Source organism: Schistocerca cancellata, chromosome 6 (genome assembly GCF_023864275.1).
Source record: "Schistocerca cancellata isolate TAMUIC-IGC-003103 chromosome 6, iqSchCanc2.1, whole genome shotgun sequence".
Lineage (NCBI taxonomy): Eukaryota > Metazoa > Arthropoda > Insecta > Orthoptera > Acrididae > Schistocerca > Schistocerca cancellata.
In genome coordinates, this window is record NC_064631.1 from 711,800,087 (window position 1) to 711,814,608 (window position 14,522).

The 14,522-nt window shown below is 38.6% G+C and overlaps 1 protein-coding gene across 4 annotated transcripts in view; it reads left to right on the top strand.

Annotated features, from left to right (window-relative positions):
• The window catches only part of LOC126190933 (dTTP/UTP pyrophosphatase), a 97,813-nt gene extending 83,523 nt beyond the window's left edge, over window positions 1–14,290 (top strand). For all 4 annotated transcript variants that reach the window (XM_049931573.1, XM_049931572.1, XM_049931575.1 and 1 more), the window contains exons 4-5: window positions 960–1,106; window positions 13,954–14,290. In XM_049931573.1, coding sequence (XP_049787530.1) covers window positions 960–1,106; window positions 13,954–14,101 — 295 coding nt within the window. In that variant the 3' untranslated portion in view covers window positions 14,102–14,290. The remainder of the gene's footprint in view (window positions 1–959; window positions 1,107–13,953) is intronic.
• The last annotated feature ends 232 nt before the right edge of the window (window positions 14,291–14,522 follow it).

A 14,522-nucleotide genomic window follows, 5' to 3' on the forward strand; every position in this document is an offset into this window, starting at 1 on the left:
CACCCACTTGTGTCCCATCACCCAACACATTCTCCTTCATCCCTGTCAAAGTTGTAGTGCAATCAGGCTGGACAATGTGTGTGTGTGTGTGTGTGTGTGTGTGTGTGTGTGTGTGTGTGTGTGTGTGTGTGTGTCCTGACTGATCCTTGAGGAATACCAATAGTTATCTGTCTAGAGGCAGAGATGATTCATGATGGAAGCTGTTAGAGCTGTCTAGTGCGACTGTCTGCTTCGTGTCAGTTAAATATGAAATGAACTAATTATGCATCGTATCTTGAAATCCATAAACCTAAGTTCCTCCAAAAATTTATTCTGATTGGCAGAGTAAAATACGTTTGACAACTAGTAAAACATCCCCGCAGACAAAATTTTTTTCATTTTAATGTTTGATCTGGGAAATGGTGAATATTTGAAGAATTTCTTGAGCTTAAGATAAAGATGTTGTTTAATGTTAAATGCCAGTTTAAAAGATGGATTTTCTCGTATTCTTTCAGCACAATATTTAATAGTGATGAAACATGGATAATGATAGAGCCTGAAACGTTTTGTTCAGTTTTTGTTTCAACCTTCAGATCACATCTGCAAATAATTTTTATATTTGGTATATGATGCTGTGTAAAGGTGGTGCACAAGAAATATCTTTATAATAATTATTACTGAATGAAAGGAACTTAAATTAATGGTAGAATAAAATTTAGTAAAACATTACTACAAGAATGTTGAATGATCTTCCAGAAAAATTAAGAATAAATGAAACAAGATTGTGAGTAGAATAATTGAAATAATAATTTGAAAACTAAACAACTCCTACAATTTAGAGGATAATGAAGAGTAGCATTTAACTTCCAAAAATGTGAAGGTAAAAATAACAACAAACATCTTCATTAGTGATTTTTGTTTTATCATTACAAATTACTTCATTTGAGTCCTTGTCATATAGACTGTTTTTCTATTTGTAGGCTTAGTGGAAGACCACACACTGTGTACACAGGAATAATCCTAGTTAAAAAGGATAAAGTTGTGAAATTTTGTGAAAGCACCAAAGTTTACTTTCGTCAACTTACACCTGAGATAATCAGTGGCTACGTAAAAACAGGAGAGCCAATGTGAGTACATACTTCATGATTTTCGATAAACAAAAATTAAGGAACCAGTCACCTTGATGAGTGAAGCATAGACATAAGTAATAGCTCATGTAATTACACAGAACATAAATTTTCATCATCTTCTCCCCCTTAACTGTTAAGTGCTGTCATAAGGTGCTGTGGACACCCCGCACATTAAAAGCTACTTGTATTATTAGTTTAAATTTTCATAATTGTCTAAAAGTCCTGCCAGCTGATTTCTGTCTAACAGTTATGTAAGTAACAACATTAGAATACACTAAGTTTCAGTTTTCATTCTTATTGAGTTGCCAAAAACATACCCTGGGGTGTTCAGGACACTCAATTCCTGTCCTATTGTAACAAAAATCAAAATAACACCAATTGTAAGTTTTTAAAATTTTGCAACTATTTCATTGTTGTCACATTTCATGTTATGTTACATGAACTTATTGTTGTCTAGTACTTCAATTCTGCTTTCCAAGTGAGAAAGTCCTGAAGTTAGTTTGCTTTCTCTTAGTGTATGGTAACAACTCAATCTACATGTGTGCACATATGAGGAAAATGAAAGATGAATACAGATTACTTGAAGAAGGTGAAGCAGAAAAAATGTATTGTAAATCAAACAATGGAAAATGATAAATCAGTTTCAGAATCATCTCATGATTTGAAAATTGGAACATGTAACTGATATAGAGATGAATGGTGATGAGAATGAAATAATTCTTGACAATAACAATTTCAACTGGGAAAAGAAAAATCAATGAAATGGATGAAGGTGTGGGGACGTAGAACCGCTGGCTCTACCCACACCCCCCAATGTCTAGTGGCGAGCATTGCTACCTCTCATTACCGGGTCCCGGGTTCGATTCCTGGCCAGGTTGGGGATTTTCTCTGCCTGGGGACTGAGTGTTTATGTTGTACTCATCATTTCATCATCATCATTTGTGACAATGGCAAGATTGGATTGAGTAAAAAAAACTGGACTGTGTAAAAGATCATCATCATCATACACCCCCCAATAACATCGCTGCCCTACCACAGCAAGAATAACTGTACCTTTGCCAGATCAGTTCTCTGTAGTACGAGCTCTATGCTAAATGCATTGTGTATACATTGCAAGAATAAAAGTATTCATAGTAAGTGACAGGAGTTTGAATGATTATTTATCCTTGTAATTCCCATGCCTGCCCCCACTACCTACAAAGGACTCTCTGCCAAGAAATGTAAAGACACAACTTAAGAATGCTGTTATCCACTTGACAGGTGTGAGAGGTTTAGCCAGGTGTGTGAAATTGATCTAATATGTGAACAAAATCCATTTTGGGGAATTTTGCCCAGAAACAAAATGCCAAAGAGACAGATGTGGCTGAAATTGAGGCGTTTGCTGCTTTACTTATTCAGGACTTAATCTTAGAAGGCAGATTAAGGAAAGGCAAACCTACCTTTCTAACATTTATAGACTTAGAGAAAGCTTTTGACAATGTTGACTGGAATACTCCCTTTCACTTAGAGAAAGCTTTTGACAATGTTGACTGGAATACTCTCATTCAAATTCTGAAGGTGGTGGGTGTCACATACAGAGAGCGAAAGGCCATTTACAATTTGTACAGAAACCAGATGGCAGTTATAAGTGTTGAGGGACATGAAAGGAAAGCAGTAGTTGGGAAAGGAGTGAGACAGGGGTGTAGCCTATCCCTGATGTTATTTAATCTGTATATTGGGTAAGCAGTAAAGGAAACAAAAGAAAAATTTGGAGTAGGAATTAAAATCCATGGAGAAGAAATAAAAACTTTGAGGTTTGCTGAAGACATTGTAACTCTGTCAGAGACAGCAAAGGGTCTGGAAGAACAGTTGAACGGAATGGACAGAGTTTTGAAAGGAGGATATAAGATGAAAGCCAACAAAAGCAAAATGAGGATAATGGAATGTAGTCTAATTAAATCAGTTGATGCTGAGGGAATTAGATTAGGAAATGACACACTTGAAGTACTAGATGAGTTTTGCTGTTTGGGTAGCAAAATAACTGATGTTGATAAAAGTAGAGAGTATATAAAATGTTGACTGGCAATGGCAAGAAAAGCGTTTCTGAAGAAGAAATTTGTTAACATCAAATATAGATTTAAGTGTCAGGAAGTCTTTTTCTGAAAGTATTTGTATGGACTGTAGCCCTGTATGGATGTGAAACATAGACAATAAATAGTTTAGACAAGAAGAGAATAGAAGCTTTCGAATTGCCATGCTACAGAAGAATACTGAAGATTAGATGGGTAGATCACATAACTAATGAGGAGGTAGTGCATAGAATTGGGGAGAAGAGGAATTTGTGGCACAACCTGACTAGAAGAAGGGATCGGTTGGTAGGACATGTTCTGAGGCATCAAGGCATCACCAATTTAGTATTGGAGGGCAGCATGGAGGGTAAAAATTGTAGAGGGCGACCAAGAGATGAATACAATAAGCAGATTCAGAAGGACATAGGGTGCGGTAGTTACTTGGAGATGAAGAAGCTTGCACAGGATAGAGTAGCATGGAGAGCTGCATCAAACACAACAACAACAACAACAACAACAACTACTACTACTACTACTACTACTACTACTACTACTACTACTACTACTTAATCAGGCCTTTTTTATTGTTTTGGAAATATGAATCTAAATTACCTGTGGGATATGGATGGTTTAGGAATGGAGAGATTTCACACTACGATGAGTACTGGTTGTTCAGATACATATGGTTTGTTGACATTCAAAACTGTCAAGAGAGAAGGAAAGTACATAAACTTGTACCTATTAAGAAAATACATGAACTGTTAGAGACAAAATGCAACAAGAACTATATAGTGTCCGAATATACTACAGTGGATGAATGGTTAGTTATTTTCTTCTGAAAGTGTAGTTTTCACCAATATAAGTCAAGCAAACCGTTAAAGTATGAGCTGAAAAATCTAATGCTCTTTGATGCCAAGACTTGGTATGCCCTCGCCATGGAAATCTACATTGGAAAACAGCCAGATGAGCTGGTGCGGTTCTTGTTGATTCTCTCAGTAGGTGGGATTATACTAGGCATGGCCTTCACCTCAACAGGAAGGGGAAGGGGAAATTGGCTGGGGAAATAGCAGGAAAGTTAAAGGGGGGAGGCACTGTCATGAGTAGTAAAATACCAGTGGTTATAGGATTCAGAAAAGACCCTTTTTTAGGGTAGGGAGGACAGAAAGAAAGCAAATTTTAAGAGAGGTTAGAACTGAGACAAACCTTCAGTTTGAGAAAGAATTCAAAAAACATAATTCCAGCTTATTACATCAGCATAAACAGCCATTGGTTAAGAATTTTCAACTGTCAGCAGATATTTTAACTCCACCCAATTTTAACTCAGTCAATGTGAAATGTCAGCTACCTTTATTGCATCAAAATATTCGAGGACTGAGAAATAAAATTAATGAATTAACTATCTGCATAGATGAATTAGAGTCTTCAAACCCAACTGACATAATCTGCCTCTCTGAACATCATGTGACCACTGGTATAGAACTTTTAAGTGTTACAGGGTTTAGGTTAGCATCTCACTTTTGTAGATCAGAAATGGAGAAAGGAGGAGTTGCCACATTCATCAGGAACTGTCATAAATTTAAGAACATACACATTCATAAATTTTGCCTAGAACAGCATATGGAAGCATGTGCAACAGAATTAGATTTTCACAAAAAATCTTTCATAATATTAAGTGTATATTGAGCACCTGCAGGTAACTTTAATCTGTTTGTAAACCACCTTGAAGCTGTACTGGCCCATTTAACAACCAAAAACAAAGAAATAGTGGTTGCTGGTGATTTCAAAGTAGATTTCCTTAAAGACTCTCCCAATAAGAACTTATTTGAGTTAGTAACACTATCATTCAACTTAATTCCCACAGTAAAGTTCCCCACTAGGATAGCCACTTGCTCACAAACAGCCATTGATAATATCTTTATAGAAAAGTCAAATGAACAAAATTATATTACAAAACCAATAGTCAATGGCCTCTCAGACCATGACATGCAGTTCCTTCTGTTAAATGTTAATACTGAACAGGATATAAAATCTGTTAAATCTGAGCTCAAGAGGGTAATCAGTAAGCCAAAAATTGATTATTTTAGGACACTCCTCAGAGACATTCACTGGACTGATGTTTACAGTGCTCATGGCATGAATGAAAAATATAACATTTTTGCTAATAAAGTGCTTACCTTATTCGAACACTGCTTTCCCCCAAAACTTACCAAGGTTAGAGCAAAGTCTACAAAGAAGCCATGGATTACTCGAGGAATAGGGGTATCTTGTAAAACAAAAAGAAAACTGTATCTGTCAATCCGAAACATTTCCAATGTTGATGCTATAGCACATTATAAGAAATACTGCAAAATATTAAAGACTGTAATACTGATGTCAAAGCAAATATATTACAAGGAAAAGATAGTCATATCAGATAACAAAATAAAGACAATATGGGATATAGTGAAGGAGGAGACCGGTAGAACCAGACATGAAGAGGAACAAATAGCATTAAGAGTAAATGATACATTGGTGACAGATGTGTATAGTGTTGCAGAACTTTTTAACAAACATTTTATAACTGTTACTGAAAAGATGGGGTTGTCAGGTTCGGTAGATGCTGCTATGGATTACCTTAGACCAGACATTTCAAGTAACTTCCATAATATGAATTTGACCCTCACTACCCCAACAGAAATAATGTCCATCATAAAATCTTTAAAATCAAAAACATCTAGTGGGTATGATGAAATATCAACAAAGTTAATTAAAGAATATGATTCTGAGTTAAGTAACATATTAAGCTATCTGTGTAACCAGTCGTTTATCAGTGGAATATTTCCTGAATGGCTGAAATATGCTGAAGTTAAGCCACTGTTTAAGAAGGGAGATAAAGAAATAGCATCAAATTTTCGTCCAATTTCACTGTTGCCAGCATTCTCAAAAATTTTCGAAAAAGTAATGTACAGTCGTCTTTATAACCATCTTATTTCAAATAACATACTGTCAAAGTCACAGTTTGGATTTCTAAAAGGTTCTGATATTGAGAAGGCTATCTACACTTACAGTGAAAATGTACTTAATTCATTAGACAAAAAATTGCCGGCAACTGGTATATTTTGTGATCTGTCAAAGGCATTTGACTGTGTAAATCACAATATCCTTTTAAGTAAACTAGAATATTATAGTGTAACAGGAAATGCTGCAAAATGGTTCAAATCTTATATCTCTGGCAGGAAATAAAGGGTGTTATTAGGAAAGAGACATGTATCAAGCTATCAGGCATCATCCAACTGGGAACTAATTACATGTGGGGTCCCACAAGGTTCCATTTTGGGGCCCTTACTTTTTCTTGTGTATATCAATGACCTTTCATCAGTAACATTACCAGATGCCAAGTTTGTTTTGTTTGCTGGTGATACAAACATTGCAATAAATAACAAATCAAGTGTAGTCTTAGAAAGATCAGCCAATAAAATATTTGTGGACATTAATCACTGGTTCCTAGCCAATTCTTTGTCACTAAACTTTGAAAAAACACACTGCATGCAGTTCAGAACTTGTAAGGGGTGTCCCAAGAGTATATGTCTAACATACGATGACAAGAAGATAGAAGAAGTGGACAGTGTTAAATTCTTGGGATTACAGCTTGATAATAAATTCAACTGGGAGGAGCACACCACAGAACTGCTGAAGCGTCTTAACAAATCTCTGTTTGCAATGCGAATTTTGTCAGACATAGGGGATATAAAAATGAAAAAGCTGGCATACTATGCTTACTTTCATTCCATAATGTCATATGGGATTATTTTTTGGGGTAATTCATCAAGCCAAGCTAAAGTTTTCCGGGCACAAAAACGTGCAGTAAGAGTCATATGTGGTGTGAACTCAAGAACATCCTGCAGAAGCCTGTTTAGGGAACTAGGGATACTAACTACAGCTTCCCAATATATTTATTCCTTAATGAAATTTGTCATTAAAAATATATCACTTTTTCAAACCAACAGCTCAATTCATGGAATCAATACTAGAAATAAGAATAATCTTCACAAGGATTTAAAGTCACTTAGTCTTGTACAAAAAGGTGTGCATTATTCAGGAACACACATTTTCAATAACTTGCCAGCAGCCATAAAAAGCTTAACAGCCAATGAAATTCAGTTTAAGAGAAGCCTAAAGGATTTATTGGTGGCCAACTCCTTGTACTCCATTGATGATGAATTTGTTAGTAAAACCAACTGATTTGTATATAAGTACAACATAACTTCTGCACAATTTCAGTGCAGTAATGTGTTCACTGAAAATTTGTGTGTGTGTGTGTGTGTGTGTGTGTGTGTGTGTGTGTGTGTGTGTGTAAGTATAATCTAACTTCTGCACCGTTTCAGTGCAGTAATGTGTTCATTGTAAATAAGTATTACAGTAGTTGTATTACATGTTTATTACCTTATAAATAAATAAAAAACTTTTATTTTAAATTCAGTGCATTAGTATTTGTAAAATGACTCTTAGTGTTCATTAAAAAATGACGATCATTCCACTTGGGACCTGTGGAATGGTACATTAGCTTATTTGTTTTAGTTGTAAATATTTGTCATGTATTGTTGTTTTTCTGACATGTTCCACATCCTGGAGGACCTCCTCACTACAGATCAATTGGAATGAAAGTAAATCTAATTTAATCTAATCTACAAAGTTTCACTGCAATATGTGGTAATTCACCTGAGGAAGACAAATGAGGGGACTAACCATAATACAATAGCAGTTTACTAGTTGCAGCTTGGCTAAAGAATTGCTTCATCATCACAACCAGTATATCCACATAAATAATTGAAATGGTAGTTGAATATGACTGCTCGAGTGGGAGATATTAACACTGTTAATTTCCAACTAAAAAAGACAAAGCACTGTAAAAATCCTTGGATATTGTTGAATGTAATTGATGAAAGGAGAAAATATAAAAATTCAGCAAGTGAAGCAGGTGGCAGGGAATACGAATATCTAAAAAAGCAAGAAGAAACTCAACTTGATTGGAACTGTTCATAAAAATAAAACTGACTTCCTCCTGAATTTGTGAGTGGGAAGTAGCATGAAATAAACAGTAGTTTAGATATCAAAATCGTTTGACAGTCATCTTGTAAGTGCCAAAAAAGAAAAAGAATATGATACTTATTTCATCTATACACTTTGGTAATAGAATAGATGAAAGTGGCTTCATGAACATTTTTGTCCTTATCAAAAGCTCTACCCATGTACAGTACCTCCGTTTTGACAACTGTCACCTGTTCCCATATTTAGAAATCCGTCCCCTACAGCCTTGACATCTGTGGGTGCTGCATCTGAAATGAGAAATAGGAGTTATCAAATATGTTGATTTCCTTTTCATTGTCTGTACAAGACAGCTAGTCAAAAATCAGATTTCTTGCTATATTTATTTCCTGACATCAACAAAGCATGGCCATTTTGTGCCACCCACTGGCCAGTTTCCTCTATCACTAGTATCACTTAGGTCTTAACTCCTGCCCGTGGTCTAACTCTGAGCATAATAAAAGACATGGTTATAAGAAATCCACTGTTTATTAGGTCACTACATGACAGCATAAACGTAAGTAGTATAATAAAGTTTAGAAACATGTACAAGACTGCTGGCCAGAGTCAGTACAAGATAATATAAAGAGCATTTGCCCACCAAGGACTGCTCACTATCGGCTACCAATGATCATGCTTCTGGATCACGGTCACCAGCCTTTGGTGGGAGCCAGAAGCAGCTGAACAGCACACTACTCAAACGTGTGAAATGCACCATGATACAGTGGCAGAGGTATAGTAATGTCCAGGTTATACACCCCTCCTTCCTGGGGGGGTGGGGGTGGGGGTGGGGGTGGGGGGGGGGAGAGTGACCACTAGATGTCTTCTCCTCCACAATGCACTGGTGATTAGACACATTCTTAATGTATGAAGTGGTTGTCCTGAGCATGAACAGTTCCTGGTCCATGCAAACCAGTGAGTAGGGGTGTAAGCAGTATGAACACAGACATGTACACCTCCCCCCGTCCACCTGCAGGAGAGTAAGTGACCCTGTAGGCAGGGGTCATGTTGACATCAGGCTCTTCATTAGGTGTTGTGAGCAGGGGAGCTGTGGTGTCTGGAGGTAAAGTAGGTGGCATTGACAGGAGGGCAGTGTGTGTTGATGTCAGTGCAGGCATCATCTGCATCAGTGTAGGAGGCACCTGCATTGCTGTAGGAGGTACTTGCGGGTGTGCCGACGAAGCTCCGGCATCCCCCTCACACCTCTCCTTGTGTGAAGACTCTGCAGGGGCATTGAGAAGCAGAGCCACATCGTCCATACGGGGCTGCGCAACTGGTGGAGTAGCCTGAGACCACGGTAAGACTGGGGGTGGGGATGGTCAAGCCGGCATGCTGCCCACAGTGAATAGGAATGCTGGTGGAAGAGGTACTGGCACGACAGTCTGCCCGGAGGCATCAGCACCCACCTGATTGTAGTGGCATGCCACAAGGCACTTGTCTGTACACACCATGAACACATGGTTCCTGCATTGGCTGTGGATGATACCTGGAGTCCAATGCTGGTGTCTTCTGAACCCTCAGGCCCAGAATAGTGTTTTGGGTGCAGACTACAGTGATGTCAGTACCTCTGCAGGATGCCTGTTCAGCAGCAGGAGATGGAGCAGCGTCCACAGCTGGCGGCCAAGCAAGAGTTTGGCTGGGCTCTTGTGCCTGATTGGAGTCATTCTGTAAGAACTGAGAAAGAATGTAAGGGCCTGTTCCACTACAAATTCTGTGGTGTACTTGTGTATTTGTGGTTTGAAAGTCTGCATGAGACATTCTGCCTTGCCTTTGGCTTGTAGATGAAAGGGAGGTGCCATGACATGACAGATGCCATTGCGTGAACAAAAATACTGAAAGGATTGAGCTAAAATTTCATGGCCATTGTCCACGAAACCACTGTATTAGGTAGGACTTCAATAGAGAGAATGGCTGATGATGCCTTTACCATTGCATCTTCTGTGGTAGATGGGCAGTGAAAAGCAGAAGGAAACTTGGAAAAGGCGCCTACAGCCAACAGACAGAAAGTGTCTAAATGCTCCCACAGAGTTGATATGAATTCTTTCTTGAGGTAGCATGGATACTAGCCCAGTGCTGTCTATTGATCTGATTATTTGTGGAAGTTGACAACCAGGCACTCCACCTCGTGATTAGTGCCAGACCAGAACACATGACAATGTGCCAACTGTTTAGTGAGGGAGGCTCCTCAGTGACTTTGATGTAACAGGTTGAGACCTCCCTAGCCCCTACACAACATTGCTGGAATCATAATATGGGGAGTGTACCCCCTTCGGTCGACAAGAGAATACACCATCTAACAGGAAAAGATGATGACTGAAAGTGTAGAAATTATGCTTGGGTGGGACATCTGGCCCGAAGGATGATCAGGCCACCTGTGTCGTATCATGTGCACCACTTGTTTAAGCTCTGGTCTACAGCTACTGCAGATGCAATCCTGGTGCTGTTAATGGGGAAGCCATCAATAGTCTTGCAAACCACAGGTCTTAAGTGTACGTCAACACCGAGCACAACAAATGAAGAAACAAAGTAGGCGAACCACTACACAATGAATCTAGGTCTTGATAGCGAACTTGGTCCAATACAAGATGTTCATTGTCAGTAAAATAAAATTCAAAAGCAACAGAAGTGTGTAATCCAAATAAATTTTCAGTATCAGTATCAACCAAATATGTGATAGGATGGATTACAAATTTGTAAGTCATGGTGGCACTAAATTGACAAAGAACTGGAATTTGCTGTTTATTGTAATGTGCCAAATGATGTTTGATGGGAGCCAAAAGTGGGGAGCCCAGCCATGTTCAGCACAGACACTATTAAAGAGGTTACTCTGACCTGCGGACAATGATGAAATATAATTAATGTCAACATCCGTTTTTTTCTGAGGAAAACTGAGCATGAAAAACTGGAGCAACGTGGCCTTTCTTTTAATGCATGTAGCATGACACCCACCACCTGGAGCATGCTGCTTCCTCATGCTGCACATAGCAAGACGGGTATGACAGAATTGCAGCACAGTGCCGTGGCTGTTGTTGCTGATGGGGTTGCCCGTTGCGGCTAGGTTTGGTGATTTGAATTATATCAACTTCCTTTTTGCTTGGTGAGCCTGTTCCTACGCACTGATGTGGTTCATTGTTGATGAAGGTGACATCCCCCCGTACTTCGCACCACAGGAAACTGCAAAGGACTGAGTAATGTTTAAAACTTAATCTGAGGATGATTGCTCACACTGAAGGGCTCAGTGATGAACTTCCTTATCAGGTGTTAGGCAGATGATCACATCTCTAATCACAGCGTCTGCATAGGATTCCTTGGAAGTATAGTAATAAAGTGACTATTACAGCGCAAACCCTGCAGCTGTGCTACCAAACCCTGATTGGCTGCTTGCAGCACTGGTAAAATTCTACATGAGCAGCAATGACATGTGTGCACTCACGATGATAAGAAGATAACAGGCTACAAATGACATCACAATAAAGTGAGCCCAGTTCCTACAAAAGGGCTAATTGACACAATAGTTAGTGCATGTGAGGCAGAAATAAAGCTTTCCAAGTATCCACATCCATCATCCTAAATGTAATGAAGTGCTTTGTGGAGACATTTTTTATAAGCTTCCCAGTCTTCAGCTCGGTCGTCATACTGGTGGGTGCACCTGATACAGCGCAGCTGGAACAGTCAGTGTAGCCACGAATTTTTCCAGTGTGGCTGTAGTAAGTTGTTGCTGCTGGAGAGGGGATTGAAGTTACATGAAAAAACAATAACTGAAGTTGGGCACACGGAATGTGCACTCATTGTCACTGCTGTTCTAACTAAAAACACAGTTATAAGAAATCCACTGTTTATTACATCATGGCATGATAGCATAAACATAAGTAGTGTAACACAGATTATAGACGTGTACAAGACTGCCAGCAAGAGCCAGTGCATGACAATATAAAGAATATTTGCCCATCAGAGACTGCTGGCTATCGGCTGCAGGCAATTGAGATGCTGGACCTTGGTTGCCAGCCTCTGGTGGGGGCTGGGAGCAGCCGAACAGCGTACTACTCAAATGTGTGGCAAGCTGCATGCTAGTGCTAGTAGTGGTGGTGGAGGCATAGTAATGCGTGGGTAACTAGAAAGCCCCCCACCCCGTCTTGATCCTTCGAACTGAACTGAACTACAAAGGTAGGAACTATACTTTTAGCACATTCTCCATTCTTTCATCCCCATGGCCTAAAGTTCCACTAGTCGCAATTGTCATGTGTCACCTTCCCACTCTCTTGCACTTACTTTTTCTTCTGCTGTCTTTTTTAACCCCATTCATCCATGTTGTGGCATTGTACTTCCCTTTCCAACTGCCCCCCCCCCCCCCCCATGTAACAGCTGCAGTCAGTTAATTCTTCTAACCTGCATTTTACCACCGAGAGCTCTTATTACTATTGTACCTTTTCTTTGTCCTATACATCTTCCCCCTCACAGTTGTTAAAATTCCTTTGCCCCACTCCCCTATATCATCTGCCCACAAAACTACTCATAAATACTAAGTTTTGGTTTTGTTGGACATCTCTCTCTCTCTCTCTCTCTCTCTCTCTCTCTCTCTCTCTCTGTGTGTGTGTGCGTGTGCATGTGTGTGTGTGTGTGTGTGTGTGTGTGTGTGTGAGAGAGAGAGAGAGAGAGAGAGAGAGAGAGAGAGAGAGAGAAGAGCGCATAGTGTGAGAGAGAAGAGTGAAAGACAGTATCATCACAGTACTTCATAATTTTCAGTATGACAATTCAATTTTGACAGTATAAAATTACCTGTAAAGCACTTTACTTTAATTGGACATTGAGTTCATCATAAATTAAAATCCTATTTTAAAATTAATGTCTTCTTTTTATGTGTAATGTAATATTTGATATGGCAGCTATTGACAAAATAAAAAAAAAATTGTGTAAATACAGAATATTGATTAGATACACAGAAAGTGACACTTAGGTAAAAAGAATAGAAGAAAAATAAAAGTTTTGTGCAGCTGGTGATTGCTGTACAGTTCTTCATAATCAGTGTACGTCAATCCTGATGGTGTAGCGGTAACGCGTAAGCCTGGAAACCCAAAGGCCATGGGATCGAATCTTGGTCTAACCATGGATTTTTCAGTCTTTATTTTAGTGTAGACTTCATGTCTCATTGATGTGAGGAGTAACCAGAAATGACATTTAGCTTGGATTCAGTGTTAAACTGTAGGTCTACCTTTCCCCGGTCGGACAGCTGGGGAATGTTAGGGACACACAAGTCACCAAACTCGTGTCCAATTGAAATACTTGGACCAGGTAATTGAGCTAAATGAAATTATTATGTTATCAGTGTTTTCTTTTTGCAGCAAGTGAGGTAAAGAGAGATTGAGGTGAAAAGCAATGGACTGTTCAGGAGTCTATGGCAAGAAAGAGTCTGACCAAAATTTTGTTCCTTCATGTTCTGTACTACATCCCTCCACCTGGTATTTTGTGAATGACTTTAAACAAACTTAATGAGATTGTGAACTGTTAATTATAGCATTCAGAATAAGGGAAAGATTTTTTTATGGATAGATACTAAAGATAGAGAAAATTAAAAGGAACAGGTTTGAGAGTAACTGACGTAATCATGCTCTTTCATGGCCTTTGTCTCTTTTCGGAAAGTAACTTTCTTACCATATTTCAATCTAATAGATATATGTTTTAAATAAGTATGTGAATTGTGTTATTTCTTTAATTTTTTTTCCTCCTAATTTCAGGGATAAAGCTGGAGGCTATGGGATTCAAGGTCTGGGAGGAAGTTTAATTGAAAAAATAGAAGGAGATTATTATACGGTTATGGGACTACCTTTGCACTCATTGTGTAAACACATCCTTTCTCTTTATAAAGATGCAGAAGTTTCATAGTATATAACCACTCTTTTGAGGTCATTGCTTATTTCACATTGCCTGAGCCTGTGCAAGTGTAAGTGATATTTTATAGAGTTGATATATGTGATGTATGAATTTTTGCTGTTCAGCCAATTGATGTGAGTGAGTTTATGATTATCAAGAACAAGAATCACAATAATACATTTCTTCAGCACCTTCTTAGTATTTCTTATTGTACCATATTAATTTTCACCCAATTTCTCTCCCACTTTTCTTTGTAGCTCACATAGTTTTGATATTAAAAAATAGAAAATCCAAGATGGAGTAACTAATATCTTGAAAAGGATAGATTGCTATCCACAATATAGAGGAGATGTTAAGTTGCCAACTGGTCTCGGCAGCCAGAGACAGTGCTCATGTGTGTGTATGAGTTGTGTTTGCATGAATGTGTGTTTTG